The sequence below is a fragment of the Elephas maximus genome, chromosome 6, assembly GCF_024166365.1.
Source record: "Elephas maximus indicus isolate mEleMax1 chromosome 6, mEleMax1 primary haplotype, whole genome shotgun sequence".
In the NCBI taxonomy this organism is placed as follows: Eukaryota; Metazoa; Chordata; class Mammalia; order Proboscidea; family Elephantidae; genus Elephas; species Elephas maximus.
In genome coordinates, this window is record NC_064824.1 from 116,395,552 (window position 1) to 116,419,461 (window position 23,910).

General features: G+C 49.6%; 1 protein-coding gene and 1 long non-coding RNA gene across 11 annotated transcripts in view; both read right to left on the minus strand.

Annotated features, from left to right (window-relative positions):
* The window catches only part of LOC126078076 (uncharacterized), a 242,805-nt gene extending 240,681 nt beyond the window's left edge, over positions 1 to 2,124 (minus strand). For both annotated transcript variants that reach the window (XR_007517953.1, XR_007517952.1), the window contains exon 1: positions 498 to 2,124. This is a non-coding gene — a long non-coding RNA (uncharacterized LOC126078076). The remainder of the gene's footprint in view (positions 1 to 497) is intronic.
* A 2,122-nt stretch (positions 2,125 to 4,246) lies between these two features.
* The window catches only part of TNS1 (tensin 1), a 254,365-nt gene continuing 234,701 nt past the window's right edge, over positions 4,247 to 23,910 (minus strand). For all 9 annotated transcript variants that reach the window (XM_049888124.1, XM_049888125.1, XM_049888126.1 and 6 more), the window contains 10 exons: positions 21,606 to 22,765; positions 18,857 to 18,943; positions 17,727 to 17,858; positions 17,234 to 17,326; positions 16,350 to 16,427; positions 14,288 to 14,359; positions 13,858 to 14,026; positions 12,963 to 13,031; positions 12,493 to 12,525; positions 4,247 to 9,063 (listed from right to left, as the gene is read on the minus strand). In XM_049888124.1, coding sequence (XP_049744081.1) covers positions 8,919 to 9,063; positions 12,493 to 12,525; positions 12,963 to 13,031; positions 13,858 to 14,026; positions 14,288 to 14,359; positions 16,350 to 16,427; positions 17,234 to 17,326; positions 17,727 to 17,858; positions 18,857 to 18,943; positions 21,606 to 22,765 — 2,038 coding nt within the window. In that variant the 3' untranslated portion in view covers positions 4,247 to 8,918. The remainder of the gene's footprint in view (positions 9,064 to 12,492; positions 12,526 to 12,962; positions 13,032 to 13,857; positions 14,027 to 14,287; positions 14,360 to 16,349; positions 16,428 to 17,233; positions 17,327 to 17,726; positions 17,859 to 18,856; positions 18,944 to 21,605; positions 22,766 to 23,910) is intronic.

Sequence of the window (23,910 nt, forward strand, 5' to 3'; positions counted from 1 at the left end):
ACTGTCTGTGCTCTTCCCCACTATTCCATCTTGCCTTCAAAGTACGTAACATGACAGCCATAAAACAGGCTACCCAGGGAAGGCACATGAGCTTCCAACACACTGTGCCCTTCCTGACCCTGGACCTTGGCATGTACTGTTCCCTCTGCCTGAAACACCCTTCCTTCCCTCTGTGCCCAATCAACTACTGTCTATCCTTTGGATCCAGGCTCAAAGTGTTACTTTTTAAGGGACACCTTCTCTGTTCTCCCAGACAGTGTGCATCTATGACAAACTCTTGCTAGCATGATGTCCCTTCCCTCTAGTGAACTAATCACATTGTAATTATATTGCTGATTCTTTGATTTGTCTCTTCCTCCCCTCCCCACTCCCACTAGATGCCCAGTGTTGCCAGAGAAACAAACACACTACTCTTGCTCAGTGCCTAGTGGGGTGTCTGCACACAGCAGGTGCTCAATAAGTATCTGTTGGATTAAATAATTAATTAACTGACTTACCCCAAGGTAGCTCCGAGGTCTTCACTGGCTTTAAAGCTCCAGGGTTCGAAGGTTTTCTCTATCTCTGTCTCTTGGGAACCCCTGTCCCTTCTCCATGTGTCTGGGGGGCGGGAGGGGGGGACCGGATGCCGCCAAATCAGATTTTTCTCATGCAGGATATGGGGCTGGGGGAGGACGAGGGCTGGCGACACTAAGGGTACTCCCTAGTTTCTGGGATCTTGACCAGGGGGTCAGGGAATGAAGCGGAGGCTGAGAGGAGGGACCCAAAACCCGGACATCCTGTCCCGATGGCCAGAGATGATCTTTCAACCCCCATAAAGGCTGGAGACACCGAGGCGGCGCTAACATCATCCCCAAACGCTGTGGTCTGGAGTCAGCAACCGACAAGATCAATATCATTCGGGAGGTTTTCTGGTACAGCTCTGTCCTGCTGCCAAGTCTCCCCGGGGCCGAGGAAATGGTGCGGAGGAGGCAGAAGCACAAGGAAACGAAGCGAAGCGCCTGTTTCTGAAGGGCCTACAGCGCCAGCAGCCAGCCGAGCGCCATGCTAGGTGCTGCCTGGTTTCAGTCCTCACATCAGCTCTGTACGGTAGGTGTTCACTCATTTCACAGATGAGGAATCTAGAGCCCACAGAGAAACATCGTTCAGAGGTCCCAGCAACGCCAGAACCAAACCCGTGGCTTCAGGCCGAGTCGCCCTCAGGAGGCGGTTCTGGCTCAAGGCCGTGCCGCGCTGCACTCCCGCCTCAGACCAGAAGAGAGCGCTCTTCAGTGAGTGCCTGCAGCCATCCCTAGGACTGAGACCAGGAAGGCCTTCGGCGATTCTGGCTCCACCACCACCAGGGACAGGAGCTCACCCCTTCCAAAGCATCCCTTGCCGTTACTGCGCAGTTCCTCCCACCTCCGGCCTCCCCGAGGCCCTCTGTGTGGAGCCCCAGAGAACGGTGCCTCCCTTGTCCACGAGAGTCCGTCAAACATTGGGCGGCAGGCACCCATCTTCCTGGAGCCTCCTCTTCTCCAAGCCGAGCTCTCCCAGTTCTTCCAGGGACTCCTCAGGCCCCTGACTTACTGACCCTTTGCTACCAGACCTTGGCTTGTCCACATCCCACTGCCAGCATGGCACAAGGTCCCTCAGGGGTCTGATCTGAGGAGCTGCCCAGGAATTTTCTCTTACCTGCCTTAATGGGACCACTCTGCCATCATTAATGCAGCCAGGGCCTGACTCGGTGTGGGAGAAATCCTGCCCCGTTACTGGCCATGTAATCCCCAAGACTGACGCATCAGCCTCCTTGACATCAGAATGCTTAGGTGGAAGGAGCTAGAAAAGGAGATACTTGTGAACGGACGTAATTCAGTGGAAGGGGCTAGTGCACACCTACAAATTTGGTCCTGCACATGCTGTCAAAGTTTTTAGAACCATCTTTATCCTTTCCATGTTCTGAATGACTTAGAAACTGCTAAGTACTTATATAGTCTTTTTCACCAACTCATGAGGGAAATTCGGGACATGATGAACATAATGTCACTCAATTGTACATGTAGAAAATGTTAAAATGGCAAATGTTTTGTTACATGCCTATTCACCACAATTAAAAAAAAAATCCAATTCTTTAATAGAGGAAGGCAGCATACTTGCTAAGGTAGCTATTATTTTTGAAAAATGGAAAATAACAAGTGGTGATGAGAATATGGAGAAATTGGAACCCTCATCCTTTGCTGGTGGGAATGTAGAATGGTGCAGCTGCTGCAGAAAACAACTTGGAGATTCCTCACAAAGTTAAACAATTACCATCCCACCCAGCAATTCCACTCCTAGGTATATACCCCAAAAACCTGGAAGCAGGGACTCAAACAGATACATGTACACCAATGTTCATTGCAGCACTATTCACAATAGCCCAAAGGTGGACAGCCCAATGGCCATCAATAGACGAATGAATTACCAAAACGTGGTATATCCATACAATGGAATATTATTTAGCCACAAAAAGGAATGATGTGTTATATACCACCATGTGGATGAACCTTGAAGACATTAAGTGAAATAAGCTAGACCCAAAAGGATAGACATTGCATGACACCACTATTATATCTAGAATAGGTGAATGTGTATAGACTGAAGTAGATTAGTGGTTGCCAGGGGCTTGGGGAGCTGGAGGAATTGGGAGTTAATGAATACTGAGTTTCTGATTGAGGTGATGAAAAAGTTTTGGAAATAAGAGGTGATGACTGCACAACATGGTGAATGTAATTAATATTACTGAATTATACAAGTAAATATGGTTAAAATGACAAATTATATATGTATTTTGCCACAATTTTAAAAAAAAAAGAGGAAGGCAGATTCAATTTCAATACTCATGAGGAGAGATTTCAGAGCCACTGGCATTGAACTGAACCAGCTTATAAGACATTTTCCAGGTCCTTCCCTTTCCACCCAGTCTTTAGGCCCTAGTGGGGCCTGTTCCCCAGAGAGGCTATGGCAATTCCCCCTTCCTCATAGAACTCTGCCTTTGGGATGTTTGGGATAGGGCCCTACCTGGATACAGGAGGATGGACATTAGGACTCTTTGAGGTCTGTTCCAAGTCTGGAACTTGTTAAAATACCATGGACTCTGGTCACAAGAGGAGAGGACAGCATTCTCCCACCCACCAAAGAAGAGGTGTGGGAAAGAGGTTGGTGGTGGAGACTTTAGCCAATCCAGAGAATTCCTTATGCAACTTGGACCAGAATGAGGAACTGAGAAGGGTCAAGAGGAAAGCTTATAGTGGCTTCAAAAACTTTTAAGACTGTAAACGGATCCCGAGACCATGACGTTTGCAAATAGCTGCCCTATAGTATGATCACCGCGCTGCGCAAGTAGGACGTACTTAGCCAAGGCTTGCTCAGATAGGCTGTTCATGCCTCCCTCCCAGCTACTGTAAGCTCAGTGAAAAATCAGAGACGTGGTATTTGAGTCTTTTTGATCTCCCAGAGAACCCTGCACAGTGCCTTGGCAGGTACCACATTCAAACTTTCTGAATTCCAAAGAATTCACCCCTGGACACAGGGCCTAGTGGACAAAGGAGCTATACATGCGCCACCTAATGGACATCCATAGGTTTTGACTGACAGCCTCTATCCTTTCCTCTGATAAACACCACCCTTTCAAGGACCAACCATTCCCCCATTCTGTGTACCCTTGGTTTCAGAAGGCTCCTCAAGCCCTCTGGGAGTCATGTGACCCAGGTCTGGCCAGCAAGATTGGTTCAGGGTTAAACACAGGACCTGAGCCGGGTCTATCTGAACCAATGAGCATGTGTCCTAGGTTTTGGCTGCAAACATTGGGACAGAAGAGTTCTTCTCCTGCGGTTGCCACGCCAGTAGGATGAAAGCCTGGAGCATCGGGTGGCCGTATCTGCCACCACTTGGGTAGAACTTGCCTGAGAATTATGCCAACTCAGAACCAAGCAATGGAGTGAGACAGATTCCTGAGGCTACTATTTGAGGTCTTGGCTCCAGCTGTGTCTGGACTTCTCTGCCACTTGGGCCAATAAATTTCCTTTTTTTCTTAAACCAGTTTGAGTTGGGCTTCTCTTCCAGCTGAAAGCATCTAGATGAATAACTCATGACGATCAGAACCGAGACCTGGATGCTGGAACCTGCTGGAAAATTTGGGGTACCAGAAGTATTCCTGATGCCCACCACTTTTTCAGTGCCTGGGAGAGACCCCTTTTTGCTCATGGGAGACCTGACAGTCCCCTCTTCAAACAACACAGCTAGATGACAGCAGAGAGTTTTTGGAACTTTATCATTTATAAAGCCATACAATGGATCGCAAAGAAACAAAGCAGCTGTACAGGAAGTGAGGACAGCATCAGCGTACAGTACATTCATATCCAAGGTAAGTAGCATACATCAAGATTTATACACAGTGGCAAAGGTTACAGGCACGATGATACAAATATAAAGTATATTTCCATCTATATAAATACACAGCCGAGGATGGGGAGGAGGCTGGGTTATTTGGTTTTTCCTGGAGAGGGTCTGAGGGGGTGGCGGGAAGTGGCCAAGGATTTCTTGCATTTGTTTTGAATGACGTGTCAGAGAGGAGAGGAAATGGGGAAACAGCATGCATACATAGACGTGCTCTCTCTCACACACACAAACAAACATGTACACTCAGGAGAGTTTCAAACTGTTTAACACTGATTAGAAAACTAATTTGGGACATCCCTCCACAATAACCTAGCCGCTGGGAAGAGCCTGGAGTCAAGAAGGAACAGAGCAGCCTCTGCCCCATCCCATGAGGCCTGATCCTCACCATCACCAAGACTGAGACTCCACCAATCCATGGCCCTACACACCTTGCCTCCTGATTCTTTTCACTGCTGGGTGAGATTGAACTTGACATCCCTTTGCCCACCACCTTCAACCCCACCCTCGAATTCCCTAAAGAGATGAGCAGAATTTTCACGCACACATCCACACTTGCACACACACACACACACATCCTATATTACCCCGGACAAGGTAGAGGGGAGGGAGGCAGCCCTTGAACGGGGCATTGGCCCACCTGATCTCTCCAGGTAGGTCCTGAAGCTGGGAAAAAGCCAAAGGAGGGGGAGAAGACCCAGGAGGCAGGGCAGGTGGGCAAAAGTCTGGAGCAAGGACCAATGGTGTTCATGCTCAGACTCCTTTGCAGCCCCCGGGATAGCCCAAGGAGCCTGCCCAACCTCTACTCAGGTCCCTCAGAATGGGGCAGAAGAATCCCCTACTCTTTCCCTCCCGAGAACCCACTTATAGAAGACTCTCATTTCTTTAGCTGGCTGCTCCCTCCTTCTGACCCACAGCCACCAGGCCCCACTGCCCCTGCCCCTTGCCTATTCTGGCCAGTCCCTGACACTCAGAAGGATTCCTCCAACACCAGGGGAGAAGCAAAACTAGCAGTCAGTGTCCACAAGCTTTCCTGAACTGCTGAGACAGAGGCTCAGGTAAGGATGTGGGATCAAAAGGCCTTTCCTAGGATATGAAACATGGGTCCCTCAAACACCGGGGGAGCTAGGCCACCATGACAGCAAGGCCAGGGCATGTCACCCTGGAGGGTGATCAAACAACTCATTTTCTCCCCTTTTTCCCTCTGGAGTCACCTCTCTACTGTCCCCATGCCTAACCCTCCCCTCTTGTTCCATCTGGGAACAGCCACATGCGCCTTGCTGGGCTTCCCTCCTTGATGAATCGGAGAGATGTCACTTCCCTGTCCTCTTCCTCTGTATACCATCCAGACTGGCTGTGGCAAGGCCCCACACCTGCCTTAGAAGATTGTGGGCTGGGGCTGGAGCCTGAGCCTACTTGGGGTCTGCACCCCAGGCTACCATGTCCCACTCCTTCTTGTCAACTCCTCCCAGACCCTTTCCCACCCCAGCCTATTTCCAAGACCAGACAACACTCTCCTGGCTGACAAACAGATTCAACAATAAACAACAACAAATCAGGTTGAGGGTGGGGGAGGAGAAGGGAAGAAAGGATATGCATTTACAAAATAATAACAATTACGAAAAGTGCTTTCTTTGAAAGGCAGTCTTTGGCAAGAATACACTGCATGCTGTGTGTGGTGTTGGTGTGCGCACGGGTGCACGGGCCCACCTGTGGGACAGTCTCCATCACGTGGGGGGCTACAGTATCTTCCCCAACCAGTGTTTGACCCAGAGGGAGCTACTGTGGAGACTGGGGTACCCTCCCCCATCATTCTTCTGGAGAGGCCAAGCTAATGCGGAGACACCATCAAAGTCAGGAATATCAAACTCTAGGAAACCAGCTCCTTCCAGAGGAGTGCCGGGGAGTGAGGTGATCAGCTTTCAAATGCTGATTTGGGTCCTTCCTGCAGGGTCACACATGGCTAGGGCCTGAAGTATAGTGGGCTGGCCATGCCTGGAAGTGGGTTGCTGGTGGGCGGTGGGTATATGGGGAAGCGAGTATGAAGGCTGACCCCAGACTCAGTCCGGGGCCTGGGTCTGGCTGTCCAAGGGCCTGATGCTCCATCCAGACCAGGTGGACGAGACCTTCTAGGCTATTCAGTGGGAAATTACAATTTGTAAGAAGGAAGGGTTGGGGAAATATCACCCTCTATACTGGATGATAACTGGGGTTACCTAGAGAATGAGGAAAGGGGAGAATCCAGGTATCTGCATGAATGTCTCAGAAGGAAGAGCATTCAGGAGATGTCTCGGTCACCAAGTTCAGAGTTTCACTCTTTGGGAAGCCCTTGCTCCCCACCTTCTTCAGACACTCTCCTTTCCAACTCCTTGAAACTGAACGTCCACACAGCTTCTTGGAGGAGAAATAATACGAAAGATACATACATCACCCATGTCCACCACTCACACCCAAGTCCTTCCCATGCTCACATGCTCCCTCAGGACCTCGGCAATGGGTGCAGATCCCCACACATCTCTGAGAGCTAACTGCTGGACCCTGGGCTTGCCAGGAAAGAAAGGGGGCACCCTCTCCCCACTGAGCCCTGGGCAGAGTCCAGGAAGGCCAAGGCCAAGGAAAGGAGGCCCCTGGTCTCTCCAAGGATAAAAAACCCCTACCTCTCAGGCTTTAGTTATACATACAAAAAAAGATAAGGATTGGTTTGTGCCTGGGGAGGCAATGAAGCAGTATGGGAAAACAATAAATACTTCTTGTCAATTTACCTATTCTTTTTTTTTTTTTAACCTTTTCTTAAATTTTATTAGCTTACAGAATTTGTCAGTATGTCTCGTGTATATATTACATATATATTTATATATCAGTACAATGCCTTTCTATATGGGGACCCCATAGGCTTAAGAAACCACTCCAGAATAGAGTCCTGATGAATTTTCCATTCTGGCTTATTGTCCTGGGGAGGTTGTCAGGGGTTTTCTCAACAGTCCAAACAGACCCTGGGCTCTTTCATCTAATGGTATGCTGTCTGCTTTCTGCTCCTTGGGCAGCTTGGCGCCGCTAGGGAAACTAAGGCAGAAGGAGGAACAAAGAGGCTTTGGCATTGGAGGGCAGGCCACGTGGTGCACAGGTAGAAGTCCCAGGAGCTCAGTTGTTGTCGCCCTGGCAGGCCCAGCCAGAGAGTACCTCAAAAACATAGAGCACAAGGACTCCAAGCTTTTCCCATTGGCCTTGCTGAGCAGGGCTTCTGGAAGCAGGTTTTCCAGGCTGAGGCCAAGATGGAGACCCTGCAAGGCAAAGCCCAGGGAGGGCAAAGCAGGAAGGCTCCATTCCCAGAACCCAAAAAGGCAACATGCAGGTAGCAAGTCTGAGATAAGGCTGGTTCTGGAGTGAGAAACCCAAGATTGGGGCTGAGGGATGAGGGCTAAGGCAGAGTCCAGGGAACTGGTGGGAGCAACTTGCCTACCTTCCTGCTGACCCACATCCAAGAGGAAGAGGCTGGAGCCCAATGACGCCCTTCCTGGCAGATGTCTTTCCCCAAAGCTATGGGCACACATATTTCTATCCCCCTGAAAGCAAAGCTCCCAGCCTCCTTGCCAAGGAAGAACAGGGGCAATGCTATAGGAGTGGCCGCTCCTCCTGCCAGGGGTCTTTGTAGACGAGGAGGGGCTGGCGGCACCTAGGGCTACTAGAGTGGAAGTGCAAGCACCAGGAGAGAGAGTCTGTTACCCACCATCTGGGGCGCTCCTGCGGACAAGGCTTATATTCCCGCCCTGCTGTCCTGTCCCCCCCACCAACTCTAATGTTCTCTGGTTAGGATGCACATGTGTGTGCAAACACACGGGACACGTACATGTGGAGCTGTTTATACTTCTAGCTGATAGAGGCAAATATAAACCAATGTGTAAGCAGGTGGATGTGGACATATATACACCCACAGGCACCAACACTCAGAGGCAGAGCCAGGAGACCTTGGGGTTCCTCAGGTCTGAAATACTTCCAGAAGTAAAAAGGATGGCTGCTTGATATCCCCTGCAGGCTCTGTTTAGTTAGGCAACCTACCCTCCAGGTGGCCAGAAAAAGTCTCTCAGCTTGATTTCTCCTTGCAAAGCAGTTGAGTTAGGGAGATGGAGATTTTCCATTTCCCCAAAAAACATGGATCCCAAAGGAGGCTTGTTCCATCTCCTTTGAGGGGTTGCATCCTCTCGGAGAGGTAAAGGGGGAGTTAGGTGGACCTGGTGAGTTTTGGAGGCTTTGGGTTTTTGCAGTTTCCATCAACCTAGGGGAATCTAAATTATTCTCCTCCATCGTTTTCTTTCTCTCTCTCTCTCGTTTTTCTCCCCCCATCCCCTCTGCAATTCACTTTCCTCTCCCCACGTTGCACTTTCTTCTCTCCTTCACCAAAATTGGCCCAAAGTCCTCCTTCTGGATTCAAGGGTGGTCAGGATTCCTGGGTCCCCTCCCCACGTGCCCCATCCCCACTGCCCTGGCCCTGGGCAAGGGGTGGTAGCTCATCTCTTCTGGCCGGCGCTCTGCATGACCTTGGAGACGAAGTTGACAATGGCAGAGGCAGGCTGGTTGGGGTCAAGCTCAGCGAAGAGGTGGCAGGCATTGTCTGTGGTGCTGCCCTGCTTCCGCGCCACAAAGCCGAAGAGCCTAAGGGGACAGGAGAGGGGAACAATGTGAGTGACAGGCAGGAGAAAGCCAGTCCTTGGAGTACAGCCCTGGTGGGCAAGCTCCTCTCCAGACCAACCTCTCTCCCCATCTCCCCACATCGCCCTGAGAATCAGGGACTGTTGGTGGAGCATAAGAGAGAATCTTCCCTCCATTCCAGATACGAACACGAAGGCCTAGAGACAGTCCCTCACTTTGTCCATGGGTGGACAGAAACTCCCCTTTGATGGGGACAGGAAAGGGGAGCCAGAGGTGAACTCAAGATTGGATGAGACCAAAAATAAAGTGGTGATATTCGTAGACGAGCTTCTCTCAGTCCACCGCAGCTCCATAGCAAATGAATAAAACCCTGTCAGAGGGCTTGGCCTCCACGGACACCACAAGGTCAGGGAGACAAAGGACAAGGGGGTGCCTTCTCCTCACCACACCCCACACATATTCCTCCTGTGCTCAACAGGCTCCGAAACCCAGAGGACAGGAGGGAACAGTGGACCCCCACACCTGTTCCTCCCCGTCCCAAGCCTGGAGTGACCTAACATTCTCTCTTTGCAAAACAGAGTTAAAAATATGAGAGCAGAGAACAGAATGTGAGCTCAAGTCCCCTCCCAGCCGGCATGTTGCTAATTCGAGCAAGATGGGGAAATCAGGACAGCTGGAGATTCCGATGGAAACCCCTCTCCCTAGCACTGGACCACAACAGCTAAAATTAGCAAAGGCGCGTCCAGCTTGTGTACACACACACACACACACACACACACACACACACACACACTGTCTCACACATTCACATACTCTCACACATACTCTCTCACACACACTCATACACCCCGTACTCACACATGCACTCTCACACATATTACTCACACACACTCACACACCACACACTCACAGTCTTACTCAATACACTCTTATACACTCATATACTCACACACATACGCTCAACAGTCACACACATATACACTCACATACCACACACTCACACATACTCACACATGTACACACAGTCTCACATACACAAAAACTCACACACACACACACACACACACACACACGGCCCTGTGCTTTCTAAAGGTCTGCTCCCCTCAACTGTGTTTCAGGGACCGGATACAGCAGGGCTCAAGGCCTGGGATTAAGGTCTGCCCCAGCAGCAGAGAAGCCTGGAGTCAGAGACAGAGCCCTCACCTTCCCTTTCAAGGCTTGTTTGGCCCCTGTGACATGCTGGAGGGGGACAAGATCAGAGTGAAAGAGTGGCACCGAGCTCCCTGTGTGGAGGCATGCCAACCCTGGCCTGCCCTAAATACCACCGGCCTGCCCTCCTTGATGTTTCCCTCAGCAGTGGCTCCCCCAGCACCCAGGGCCAGGTTCACCCACAGCAGCTCCTGTCATCTGTCTGGGCAAGTGGAGGAAGGCAAGAAGCCTTGCCCTCCAGTGGCAAGGAGGAGTGGCTCCTCCTTAAGTTTGCACCCAAAGTGCCTCACTTGCCTCACCCTATTTTGGGCCCTGAGCCCCCTTAGCCGCCCCCTTCAGCCTCTCCCTGCCGCCTCTGTTCCATCCAGCAGCAAGGCCTCTTCTGAAGGAAGCTCAACCCCAGACCAGCACCTACATAAGAAGAAGGATTTAAGCACTTCCTGGCCTGAGAACCAGCCCACTCTGTCTCTGACACCTCAGAGGACCCAGGGGTGAGGGAGGAAGCACCCTGAGCCTCCACTTCGAACCGGAAGTCTAGCCTGCCTGGCTGGTTCACAAGGACACAGGAGATGAAGAGAGGGCTCATCTGAGGGACTCAGTGACCATGTGGGCTAAGGGCCCGGTGAACTCAGGAGAAGGCTGAGGCAGGCATAAGGCAAGCTTTGCAATGAATGGACACCTGGGTCCACCCTTTCGGCTCAGCCGCTAGCTCTGTATATCACCTTGGTCAAGACAAGGTCCCTTCTTGGTGCCCCTACTGTTCATTTTAAGTTCAGTGCTTTCTTGACTGAGGTGGCCTCACTGTGGCCTCCCCTGCGGAGTCCTCTTCCTCTCTCTGTTTACTCACATCTTCATTCGACAGACAGAGCCCTGCCCTCAAGGAGCTCACTGTCTGGAGGCTGTGCTGCCCCTCCACCGAAAGAGTCTCCCTCCACCCCCGCCTCCACAGGCCTAGACTCTGCCCTCGTGGCCTCTGTCACACAGCAGTGGTTTTCAATTTTTTTGTTTAACAGTGAAAGTTTTCTTTCTCTAAAGCAATCTTATATGAAGTCTGAATATATAAAGGTAAAAGCAGTATTTTATTACTATAAATGTATCCGTTTAAAATTTGCTTATTATAAAGTCAGTCAGTGAGGAAAATGGGGCTGTTTTGACGAGCTCGGCAAAGTGAACTGTGAATTATACATCATGGTGACAGCCTGAGGTCAGTGTCAGTACCCAGGTTATTCTTAGACTTTGTTTTGATCTTGTGATATTCAGAAAACCCTGATTCACACAGTTAAATAACTGTAAATAGTAACAGGATTTTGTTTTTGTTTACTTCTTAGCAGCTCTGCTGCAATCTGAGGGTTCTCTTCAGGTAAACAGAGAAAGTGAGAGACGTTTTATTCTGAGATTAAAACAAAACAACAAGCTCTCCTGGGAGCCAAAGTTAAAAGGTAAAAATATAGTCTCCTGATATGCTCATCTTTGGTGTATGTTATTTATAATTCCACTTTTAAAATAGTTTAAATTATACTTTTTTTAAAAAGTGAAATTCAAATCAAAAGTGTGGAAAGCCCTCTGTAGAATCCTAGGGTTCCCTGAAACACAGTTTGAAAACCACTGAAGCATCTTTGTGCTGTTCAGACACTTAGTATCGCTGTGCCAACTTCAGACCTGCTGAGGGCAGAGTCAGTGTCCTGGTTAGTCTCTGAATCCTCCCAGAGCTGAGCTCCTCAGAGGCCCTTAGGATAGGCTGAGTGGATGGATGAATTAGCCAAAAAATGTCCCAAGGCCATCCCCAGAATTCAGACTTTCTGGGCTCTAGCACTGGATAAGGAAGCTTAGCCCCACCCCAAGATTCATAGGAGCCCCCCAAAAAGAGCAAGATCAAGAAGCTAAGATTTAGGGGGGAAAGATAATTTCAACAACCCCCACCCTACTCCCATCACATCCAACAAATCTCTCAGCGTTTTGACCCCTTCTTCAGACCCCTGCTGAACCTGGAAGAGGGAAGGTAGGCAAGATTGGGCAGGGATGGAGAAGGGGGCCTGGGCCTTTGGCCTTGAGGTAGGAGAAGGCAAAAATCTGGCTGACGGGGCAAACTTTTTTCCAAAACTGAGTCACCTTGCTGCCCTTCCCCTTTCTCCTGGCTCTGGGTTCTAAACATGCCCCCTGAAACCCCTCCTCAAGGAACAAAAAGGTTGGCCAACTTGGGAGAGGGAGAAGAGCCACACTTACTTTGCAGGGGCACCTCCCTCAGTTTTCATCCACCTGTGGGGAGAATAATAGCACAGAGTAAATATGTTCCTTCTCCTCCAAGCCCAGCCCCACCCACACCCAGACCATCTGGGGGAAGCAGAGGAACCCCCATTCCAGGGAGTCAACAGCTTCCAAATTCACACGCAGGGCATTCAAGGAGAGAGAACGCTGTATCCTGCCTCCCAAGGTGCTGTCCCCACTGTGGAGCGCAGCAGACTCAGGGGTCAGGGACGTGGCAGAGAGGGTGAGTGGCATTTGACTCCCAGGGAGGATCTCCATATTTGTGAAGGGAAAGACTCAAAAAGATTCCCAGCACAATTATTCACACCCCCATAGACACATGCAGAGCTCCAAGTTGAACCAAACATACACACACACACACAAACACACCATACACACTTCAGTGTTAGAGAGCAGGGTAGGAAGGAAGGTGGTTTGCAAAGACTTACTTTCTTTCCTGTGGATCCAGGGCACAGAAAGTGACAGTGTTGAGGGGATAGTGTCGTCTGAAGAAGAGCCTGTGGCACAGACATCAGATAGAGAATGAATGTTCGAGTAAGCACTTTCCCCGCCTTCCACATGCAGGTCAGGCCACCTTCCCACTGTCTGTAGCAGACGTGGGTTGACACAGCCTTTCCCTCACTTCCATGATGCTCCATAGCCTTCTTGTCAGTGTACGAGCAAGACAGCCTGAGCTGCTCACATTGGGGACATAAGCAATGCACAGGGAAAGATAAATTCAACATAGAAACACCTCTCAAAATGCTAGGGACCGGGAAGGAAGGAAGAAATGGGCACTGAGGAATAAGAAATGGGAGGGGTTCTGGAGGAGGAAGGGAAGGACTGAAGGACACTGTTAGGAAAGGGCCTGAGGTGAAGAGCAATGCTGAGCCTTTGACCCATAGATTACCAAAGAATAGAGAGGTGGAGTGCAAGGCCCTAGAAGGCAGGGACTTTTATCAGTTGTATTTACAGCTGTATGCCCAATACAAGAATATGTGTCGAAGGATGGAAGGATGGAAGGATGGGTGGATGGCTCAATAGGTGGAGGGAAAAATGGGAGGGGTAGGTAGATGGGGATGGATGGATACAGAAACGGATGGTTAGACAAGTGGACGGATAGATGGATGGACGAATAGATGGTTCAATGAGTGAAGGGACGAGTAGATGGAGGTGGATGGGAGATGAATGAATGGGTGGATGGAGTGGTAGATGGATGCAGGAGATGAATCAATTGGTAAGTGGGAAGGTAAGTGGATGGGTAGGTGGATGGGTAGATGGATGGATGGATAGATGGATGATAGGAAGGAGAATCCAACACAGAAGCACGTAGAAGATTCTTACTTTCTCTGGTTGTCAGTCAGTGTGATTCCCTGGGCGGAGACTTTGAAGTGAACAATGGTGGCAGCTGGTGTGGGGTCAGCAGCCAATGTCTCAGATGTGGCTTTGGAGATGGCCTGTGGCCCAGTGAGTGACTCCATGTCCACAGAGTTGACGAACAGCACATTGCAGGCTGGAAGAAACCCACCCAAGGAGTCATGGGGGCTGGAGTGGGTGGGGAAAATGCCCCAGGACCAATCTTCAGGGAGAGGATATACAGCAGTGAATTTTAGGCCAGTCTTGAGCCAAGGTATCACACATAGAAATATGGTCTGCCCAAAGGAATGTGGGTCTGGGAGAGACTTCTAGCCTGCATCTGCAGGAACCTGCAGGAGGAACAGGGCAGGAAAGAGAAAGGGTCTGGGCAGGGATTCAGCCCCCAGTGGCCACTCACCTGCCCCTTGCTTCAGCAGATCGGTGGTTGAGTTGGCAGAGCCTGAGCTATCTTTTGATTCATCTGTGGGGTCTGAGACAAGAATTCATTGGTAATTAAAACTCTAGAGCTGGAAAGCACAAGCTTGGCTGGGCCTAAGGCGAGCAACGCAAAGAACCCCAGGCAGCTCTGCAAATACTTTCTGCAATAAACACTGCTTTTCGTAACAGGGCCTGGCCATTGGTACTGTGTATGTTCAGTATGAATGTTCTGTGATAACTCTAAGTATTCAGCACACTGGTTAGGAGTTCTGGAGTCCAACAGAACTGGGTTCAAACCCTCACCCCAGCACTTGATGAGTATCTATAAAATAGAGATGATAATAATAGTACCCACTTCATTGGGTTTTGAAGATATTCCAGGTACAATGTTTAGCCCAGTGCTTGGCATAAAGCAAGCCTTCAAATGGCAGTTGGTGTTGCTGTCATTGTCGTTTTGCATTGATCATGGAAATCAATGAATGTTCTGATTCACTAAACCACGAATGCAGCAGAACTATAATTTCATATTAATAAGAATCGAGTATTGTTCATACTAGTGTTTTTCAGACTTCAGTGTGCAGGGTTTGTTAAAATGTAGATTGCTGGGTCCCACCCCAGAGCTTCTGATTAGGTGGGGCCTGAGAATTTGCATTCTAACAATTGTCTCAGAGCCCTGGTAGCACAGTGGTTTAGAGCTCGGTGGCTAAGGAACAGGCCAGCAGTTCAAATTCCCCAGCCACTCCTTGGAAACCCTGTGGGGCAGTTCTACTCTGTCCTATAGGGTCACTATGAGTTGGAACCGACTCAACAGCACCTAACAACAACAACACAACAATTCCCAGATGATGCCAATGCTGCTGCTCTAGGGGCTACACTTTGAGAACCACTGATTTATATAACTGAAATATCAAACCGTTTTATAATTGTTGAACTACTATGGTAAATTTAGTAGAAAAATAATTTAATTAGTGTCTACATCGTGTGGTTGATAATGCTATTTAAGTTGTATTTGAACTCTGAAGTTACTACCGTTGGTCAATTATTATTAATAATTCAGTGAATTAAATTGGATAAACTGAAACTATCAAATAACATTGGAGGTTATATGTGTGGGCAAGAAGCTCCAAGAGAGACTGGAAGAGAGTGCCAGGGCCAGAGCCCAGGGGCATACCTGAATGTTCCACTGATTGAAAATCAGAGTAAGGAGGAGGCACGCCAGTTCCAAGTTCCTAGACCTCAAGTTCAGGGCAGCCACTATTATCCTCACATGGGCCCAGTATTGGGGGCTGGGTGATAGAAGCCTGTGCTATGAAGTGCTTGTAGAGTCCATCCACCATCCTTCAGGATTGGAACACCTCTACTAAAGAAACTAAAATCTCCTTCTCCAGCCCCAGTGACTCACTCAAATTTTTGTCCTATATTTGGTGATGCACTTGGGTTCTATTCAAATTAAAGAGGACTCACTCTTCCCCACAACTCAACCTCCCCTGGGTCAGCCACACAGACTAGAAACTCCAGGAACATCTTGGCTCCACCCCTCCCTTCATATGCCATGCAGAGCCCAGCTACCTATTGTTCTAAAAGATCCCTCAGGTGCACTCCTTCCTCATCATTCAAACCAACCCTTGAACACTTGGATGTTCCATAACCTAAATTTGCCTTCTACTCCCCCTTCCCTCTACCCTACCCACTGCTACCCCTCCCATCCCCCACACATGGTCCTGCCATGACTGTCTCCCCTTCTAATGTCCCCCTGGGATGAGCCTTACTTTGAGGATTCAATATGAACTTCTTAAAGCCTCCAGATATTTTTCCAGAACAATCTGGCAAATCAATTGTGTATGTTCCTGGAGTTGGTTTTCTTAATTAACTTTTCCTTCTTCTTTATTAGGAAAAAGGAGGAGCATGGTTTTGAGTTTCCTCAGATTGGCAAAATGACCCTCCAACCCTGGCCCAGTGTTCCGGAGTGGCTGGCAGGGCTGAGACGTGGAAGGAGGCCAGCTCAAGAGCCACATGGTAAGCAAGGAGTCTCACATTCCTACCTCGGTTTGGAATGACCAGCTTACAGGGCAGAGCCAATGGGATGATGGAGTGCTGGTAGACCAGGGCAGATAGAGAACCTGTAGAGCGAGACAAACAGCCCATTACAGCAGTGTTACTAGAAGTGGGCCAAAGGCAGCACAGAAACCACCCCCCACTGTATGTCATCTTCAGCTTCTCTATTAACTTGCCTTCCTCCATCAACAAGGATAAAAATCCACCCCTTCTTTTTTTTTTAGCAAGGTCCAGAAGATTTCAATGGTTAACTCTAGCAGCCATAAAGATACCTAACAAATTTCCTTTACAGGAAGTTCCTGCTAACATCTCTCTAGCCTAAATCCCTCGAGCTATTGTGGTCCCTCTCAGGACAGAAGTAGCAGGGACTCTGAATCTAGAGAACTGTGGGTTAAAATCCTAGGTCAGTCGTTTATTCTCTACATGTTTTTGGATAAGTCTAACTTCCATGAACCTTAGTTTCCTCATTTGTAAAATGAGGACAGTGACACCCACCATACAAGGTTGTTATGAAGTTAAGAAATAATATAAGGCACCTAGAGGGTGACTTCCGCATAGTAGATTGTGAATAAAGGTATCTGTTGTTATGTTGTTATGGTCGTTATTCAACTATAACATTATCCAGGTTATAATGGTAATAACTCTCGGCTGAGCAGGTCAAAAACAGAAAGGAATTTCACAGAGGTAAGGAGCCACAATACAGAGGAAAGGAAGCCACCATTCATCTTCTGTTCACTGTTCATTATAAGACAAAGGCAAATGGGCAGAGCCTGCAGTAGGAGGAACTTGAGGTCAGAGTCCTGGAGGAACCCGAGACAGGCCTGAGTCTTTGGGGCCAGACTCTGGAGACAGAAGCAGGGGGACAGCTCACCGAAGTTTGGCTCATTGGGACATCCCTTGAGCTTGACTCCTCTGGGACCGGTCTCTATCAGGAAATGCCTCACCAGCTCATGGGTCATGTCTCCTGGGATGAAGAGAAAGAAATGAGAATTAATCACTTCTCAATGCATCCTCCCACCGCTTCCCAAGAATGCTTCACAACTTCCCCAATGTGCAGTTAAGACAGGAGAAAGGGTCCTGGAGAAAATATGGTGAGAACCCTCTGGAATGAAGAGACCCCCAACTCCTATCTCACCCCTCATGGAAACATAACCTAAGTCCCAATAATCCGGCTTCCTCATTCTCCAACCCCAACCATCACCAAGCTCAAGACTTGCTCTTCTGAGGAGTCTGATGTAGTGGGGATCAGCTCTGATGAGAATTAGAGGCCTGCCCAACCCCCTGGGTCCTTTCAGCATCTCGGGTTTGAAGAGACTGTACAGATCACCTACTCCTGAGGCCCCTGATCTTGGAGATAATGTTACCTTTTTTATTCTGCTGCATGATGGTTGGAGGGGGAGAAGACACTTTCATGGCCAGCCCATAGGCTCCTCTGAAGGAGTGGCTGTCACGGATGATAAAGGCCCCTGGCTCCTGGTCCTTAAGGAGTGCAATGGCTAGATTGGGATGGGATGAAGAACAAGAGAAGCAAGAAGTTGATGACACTGGCTTTACTTAAGTCCCATTGGGCCTATTGGATCTCATTCATTCTTAGGCAAAATGACTTCTTTAATATTAGAATTTAAACACTCCCAAGGGTCCTCCTGGAGTTCCTGGGTGGTGCAGTTAACTGGCTCAACTGCTAACCAAAAGGTTGGAGGTTCAAGTCTACCCAGAAGCGCCTTGGAAGAAGGGCCTGGGGATCTACTTCCAAAAAATCAGCCATTGAAAACTCTATGGAGCACAGTTCTACTCTGACACACATGGGGTCACTATGAGTAGGATTCAACTCAATGGCAACTGCTAAGAGTCCTCCTACACTAGAAGTCAGCAAACTTTTTCTGTAAAGGGCCAGATAGTAAATATTTTAGGAATTGCGGGTTATGCAGTCTCTCTTGCAACTACTCAAATCTGCCATTGTAGCGTGAAAGCAGCCATCAACAATGCTTAAACGACTGGGTGTGGTTGTGCTCCAATAAAACTGTATTTATGAAAACAGGCAGAGTCCAAATTTTTGACCCACAGGCCACAATTGCCAACCCCTGTCCTACACCCACACAGACTTTCCTTGGGAGCCTAATGTGGGCTTCATTTCCGTCTCCACATCCCAACTTTGTTTACTTGTAAAATGCAAAAATTTCCTACTTTATGAAGACAAAGAGTTAACATTTCCAACCTTTTGCTTTGCTCAAAAAAACCAAGGTTTTGCTGCTTTTAAAGACCCCTCAAAGGACTGTCTACAATCACTGACTCTCCTATCCCATACTCTACCATGGGAAAGTGCTGCTCACTATCTGACCTTTACCTAGCCTCCTCTCTGTGACCACCACCTACTATAAGGAGGTATGAGGGTCTTTTCTGGATTGTGCTCCTTGCCCAGGAAGACACAGGCCTAGGCAGTAGCCAACCTTGGTCTGTTGATGGCTTACTGGACCCAGTGCAGCCCAGCACTCACCCTGTTCTCGTGAGATCTCAGGCTTGTACCAATACTTGGAAGTGTCCTGGACAAACTTCACTTTAGCCCGCGTCTCGGGGCTGTTGTCTAAAGGAGAAAGAGAGGAAGGGAAAGTTAGTCTCCTCAAACACTCTCAGGGCATAGCAGGAAGGTACCTGGACTGCCTCTTATCCAATTCCTGTCTCCAGGCAGGAGGGGCCTCCACCATCTTGGATCACTGAGCTGTTCTGCTTTTGAAAGGCATGGCACAGCATTCTTGCTGAGCCAACTGAAAACCCTTCCTCCACCCCATCTTCTCCTTTCCCTAGAAGATTTCTGACTCCCTCCAGCTTCTCTCCCATAGGCTAAGATACCTCCTAGCCCCTTTCTTCATAAGCTCAATTTCCGAACACTATGATAACAACCTTGAAGTTGCAGAGAGAAGCATCATCCATACTTCCAAAGATGCATTTCTGACAACTTCTTCCCAAAGCTCCTCTTCATCACCTACCTGGAAAGCCCATGTTCTGTATCACATAGGACAAAAAAAAATACTCCCACCTGGGACAAGGAATTCAAAGGTTGAGCTAGAATTTAGAGGCCGTCTACTGTGTGCCATGTATTCCACTTTTCTGGCAGACCCCCCTCCGCAGACCCTTTGCAGGTCACAATGCTTTCATAGAACGTTAGGTTCTAGAAGGAAGCTTGGACAGCATCTAGTCCAATCACCTAATTTTACAAATGAGGAAAGTGAGGAACAGAGAAGGGAAGTAGCTCTCCCAAGTCACCCAGATGGTTACTAGAAAGGCTCTAAGAATACCTTCCCAGATAAGAAGACCCGAGCAGCTAGTTCAGGGCTAAGTCTACCAAATCTTCCTGTCCAGGTACTAGGATGTGTGGCCCTCACTCTCCAATCTCTTCTTTCATCTTCTGGAGCCAAAAAAAGGGGGGGGGGATAGGAGGAAGAGGGGGAATAGGAATATTCCAAGTCCACATTTTCCCTCTCCCTTCTTCAGAGAGAGATGCGAGCAGAGGAGTCAGTGCAAAAAATGCTATAGAGTTATGGAAGCAAATCTGGACACATAGGTTGTGCCTTCAGTACTTTGTCAATTTTGACTGTGAATTTATGGCTCGATTGCCTTCTGTGAAGGACCCCTGGTGGTGCAGTGGTTAAGCGCTCAGCTGCTAATACCGAAAGGTTGGCAGTTTCGAACCCACCAGCCACTCCACAGGAGAAAGATGTGGCAGTCTGCTTCCGTAAAGATTACAGCCTTGGGAACCCTATGGGGCAGTTCTACTCTGTCCTATAGAGTCGCTGTAAGTCAGAACTGATTCGATGGCAATGGGTTTGGTGTATTGGGTTTAGAGTTCTGAGATCTGTGTCTCTGGAGGGCAAGGACAATGAGGGGTAGGGTAGCTCCCTTTCCTGGCAGCTGTGCACTGCAGACGGCCTCTGGGCTAGGTAGCTGGTCCCTGGGCCCTGCAACTGCTGCAAGCTGCTTCTCTCTCTGCTCCAAAGCCCCCAGGCCCCACGGCTGCTCTGAGCTGTTTAGTGAGCTGTCAGAGGTGGCTTCGGTCCCATGTGCCTTCCTGTGTTGATTCCAGTGGCTATTTTAAGCAGGGAAGATGGTGGGAAACAGGAAGTGCTCTAACGATTAAAAGTCCTGCATCCTCCAAGGAGAGGAGCTGGGAACCAGATGTCCCTGGTGGGAGACAGGAAAACAGGGGCGTGCAGGGTCATCGTAGGTGTCCCGGCTTGGCAGGATTAGGGCAGGACATGGAATGACCCACCAACGATCTGAGCATCTGGGGTCCATCCTAGGCTCCCTGAAGCATTCTAAATTGCTTTGAACACCCCAGGGCCCAGGGCCGCTATGCACATAGTCAGGTTCCAGGTCTGGTCAAGAAGCTGCAGATCTGCCAAGGCCTTGACCTCTGTGTTAGATAATGAGATCTCTCAATGGAGACAAAGATGCAAGTTCTGAGGAGGAGTGAAGAATTCACTAGGCCAGGCTGCATGGGCTTCAGTAAAGCCAGGTGGGTTGAAACTAGACTCCAGTGAAAACGTCCAACTCGTGGCCTTGGCCCGTATCACATCTGGCTGCCACATCTGTTATGAGGGAATGTGAGCACAGCAGGAATCCAAGCTTGGGAACAAAATGCTGTGGACTGACAAAGTTATGGATGTCCAGGTTTGGAAGGTATATTTTCATGGTGATGCTAAACCACAATAACCCTCAAGATATGGAAACACAATCAAGACAACTCCAATAATGCCTTAAGAGCACTAACTAGTCTTAGATGGGCCTGGATTGGAATCCTGGCTCTGCCATTTATTAACTGTGTGACCCTTGACAAATATCTGAGCCTCTCTAAGCCTCAGTTTGCTCACATGTAAAATGGGCAATAAAGCCTACTTTATCAGATGGCCATAAGGATGAAATGAGATAGTATTTAGCTAAGGGCCCAGAACATAGTATATACTCAACAAACGTTCGTGACTATGATGGTGATGATAATAACAGTAACACTACCATTATTATATTCATCGTCATCTGCATCTTCATTCTCATCACTGCCCCCCTCCCCACCATAGAGCACTTACCTTGAGAACACCTGAAACTACAGATAAGGAAACTGAGGCCCAGAGGTGAGTGTTTTACCCAAGGTGACCACCAAGGCGATGCCAGAAAAGAGGCCAGACCAGATATCCTGACTCTCAGACTTAATTCGTCAGCAGGAGGGTGGGGATGGAAGAGGAGGGGCCCACCTGGCATGGAGTACTTGGAGAAGTCAGGCAGAGTGTGGGAGAAAGAGACGGTGCTGCCCCCACTGGGACTGGACATGCCACTGGCGACAGGCGAGGAAGACACCTTCCCGTTGATGGTGGCATAGTTGGGGAGGCTGCCTGCTCGGTCTCCTACCGACATCCTCCGCTTCTCTGGCAAGGCTGGTGTTGGGCTCCCTTGCCGGAAGGCTGCTGAATCCGGTGATGGGGAGGTGGCAGGGCTGCTCAGGCCAGGGTAGTAGGCAGGGGAGACAGGGAAGGAGGGCGTGGAGGGAGCCTGGTAGCCGGAGGCACTGCTCTGCCGGGACAATGTAGGTCTCCGGTCCTCAGGGGTGGAGTGGCCACCATAGGCCACATGCCGGTCCAAGCTAGGGCTGCCAGGAACTACAGATCCAGACCCTCCCAGGTGACGACCCAGGCTGGGACTTCCGGGGCTGGCTATTGCGTTGCCATGGAGACTGGAGGCCAGGTTGCCTTGGTGGGCTCCAGGGTGCCGGCCCAGGCCAGGGCTCCCGGGAGTGGTCGCCACATTGCTATGGAAGCCTGAGGCCTGTGGGGCCCCTGCTGGGTGCCGACCTAGGCTAGGGCTCCCTGGAGTGGTCGCCACATTGCCACAGAAGCTTGAGGCCTGGGGGGCCCCTGCTGGGTACCGGCCCAGGCTGGGGCTCCCCGGAGTTGTCGCCGCACTGCTCTGGGGGCTGGAGACCATGCTACCATGGAAACCAGTTCCTGTGTTCCCATGGGGACCCGTCACTTGGCGGTGGCTTAAACTGGGACTGCTGGGGGCAGCCATGCTGGGGTTGGTGGCCCGCCGGCCAAAGCCAGGACTAGGGGGAGTGTTGGTGCCCACTGTCCTGTGGCGTGCCTGCGGGCTCCCAGGCACCATGTGGACGCCAGCCACACTGAACTGAGGCCGGGCCTGGCTTTCTGGAGACGAGTTGAACTGCTGGAGAGAGTAGTCCGGGCTGCTGTAGCTGCTCCCCACGGTCGGGAGAGGAGAGGAGCTCTGGTAGCTTCTCTGGGCTGAAGGACTGGGCTGCCCCAGGCTGCTGGAGCGGAAGCCAGAATCCAACAATGGCTGGGTGGGTGTTCGAGGGCCCTGGTCACTGCTCTCCCCTGATGGGAAACTCCCCACTGAAGTGCTGGAGAGAGAGGGCAGATTGAGATATGAGCAGATACCATTTAATGAAGCAATGAAGGGCAGACCTTCCCAGAACACTCAGCCCCTCCCTCCAGCCACTAACACCTGCAGTAGTAACTCTACTCCACAGTGTGCAGGAATGTCAGGGGCCTTTACATGATACCTTATAGAACCACGGGAGCCCTGGTGGTTAAAGTGCTCAGCTGTGAACCAAAAGGTCAGCAGTTCGAACCCACCAGCTGCTCCACAGGAGAAAGATGTGGCAGTCTGCTTCCATAAAGACTTACAATGTTGGAAACCCTGTGGGGAAGTTCTGTTCTGTCCTGTAGGGTCACTACGAGTTGGAATCAACTCGAAGGCAATGTTTTTTGTTTTGGTTATAGAACCATCAGAGCAAGACTACAAGGTAGACATTATCATCCTCATTTGACAGAAGAAGAAATCGAGGTTCAGAGAGGTTAAACAATAAGCTCAGGACCAAACAGCCCATAAAAGACAACTGGGGTTTCAATTCCACTGTGTCTGATTCCAAAGCCCACGTTCTCTCCAGTGTACCACACGGACTGCTGAACCATAAGTCAACATGAAGAGGTCTCTCAGCATCACAGAAAGTGAACACCAGAGAGGGAGTCGAACCACCTGACTCCTGTTCTTACAGGGAGTAGCCCTGCCTTGACTCAGTTTCCCCAGTTGTTTAATATCACCAACCTTAAACATGGAGAATGATAGAATAGGGGCTCCAGAGAGCAAAATCAAGGAATCATGGTGGTACGGGTGGCGGGAGGGGGGTAGGGCAGAGGTTTCAAATCAGGATATTTTAGCTCATTATAAGGTCTACTTTCTAGCCATTGGATCTGGCCACTAATGGAGCAAGCTGTGTGGTATGGTCATGAGGCTCCCATTCCCAGGAGTATTTAAGCAGAGGCTGACAGACTTCTTGACCTGACTGTTGTGGAGGCAGTTTCCTCTATTGTGAGGTTAGATCAAATGAGCTTGGAGGTTGCTCCAGTTCTAAGATGCTGATAAAATTCAGTTCAGAGGGCAATGTTCCTGGATGAACAGCCACAATCAAAGGGTCTCGTCTGAAAATAAGGACAAGTTCCCATGGAGCAGTGCCATACAAAGGCCTGGGACACCTTGCCCCTC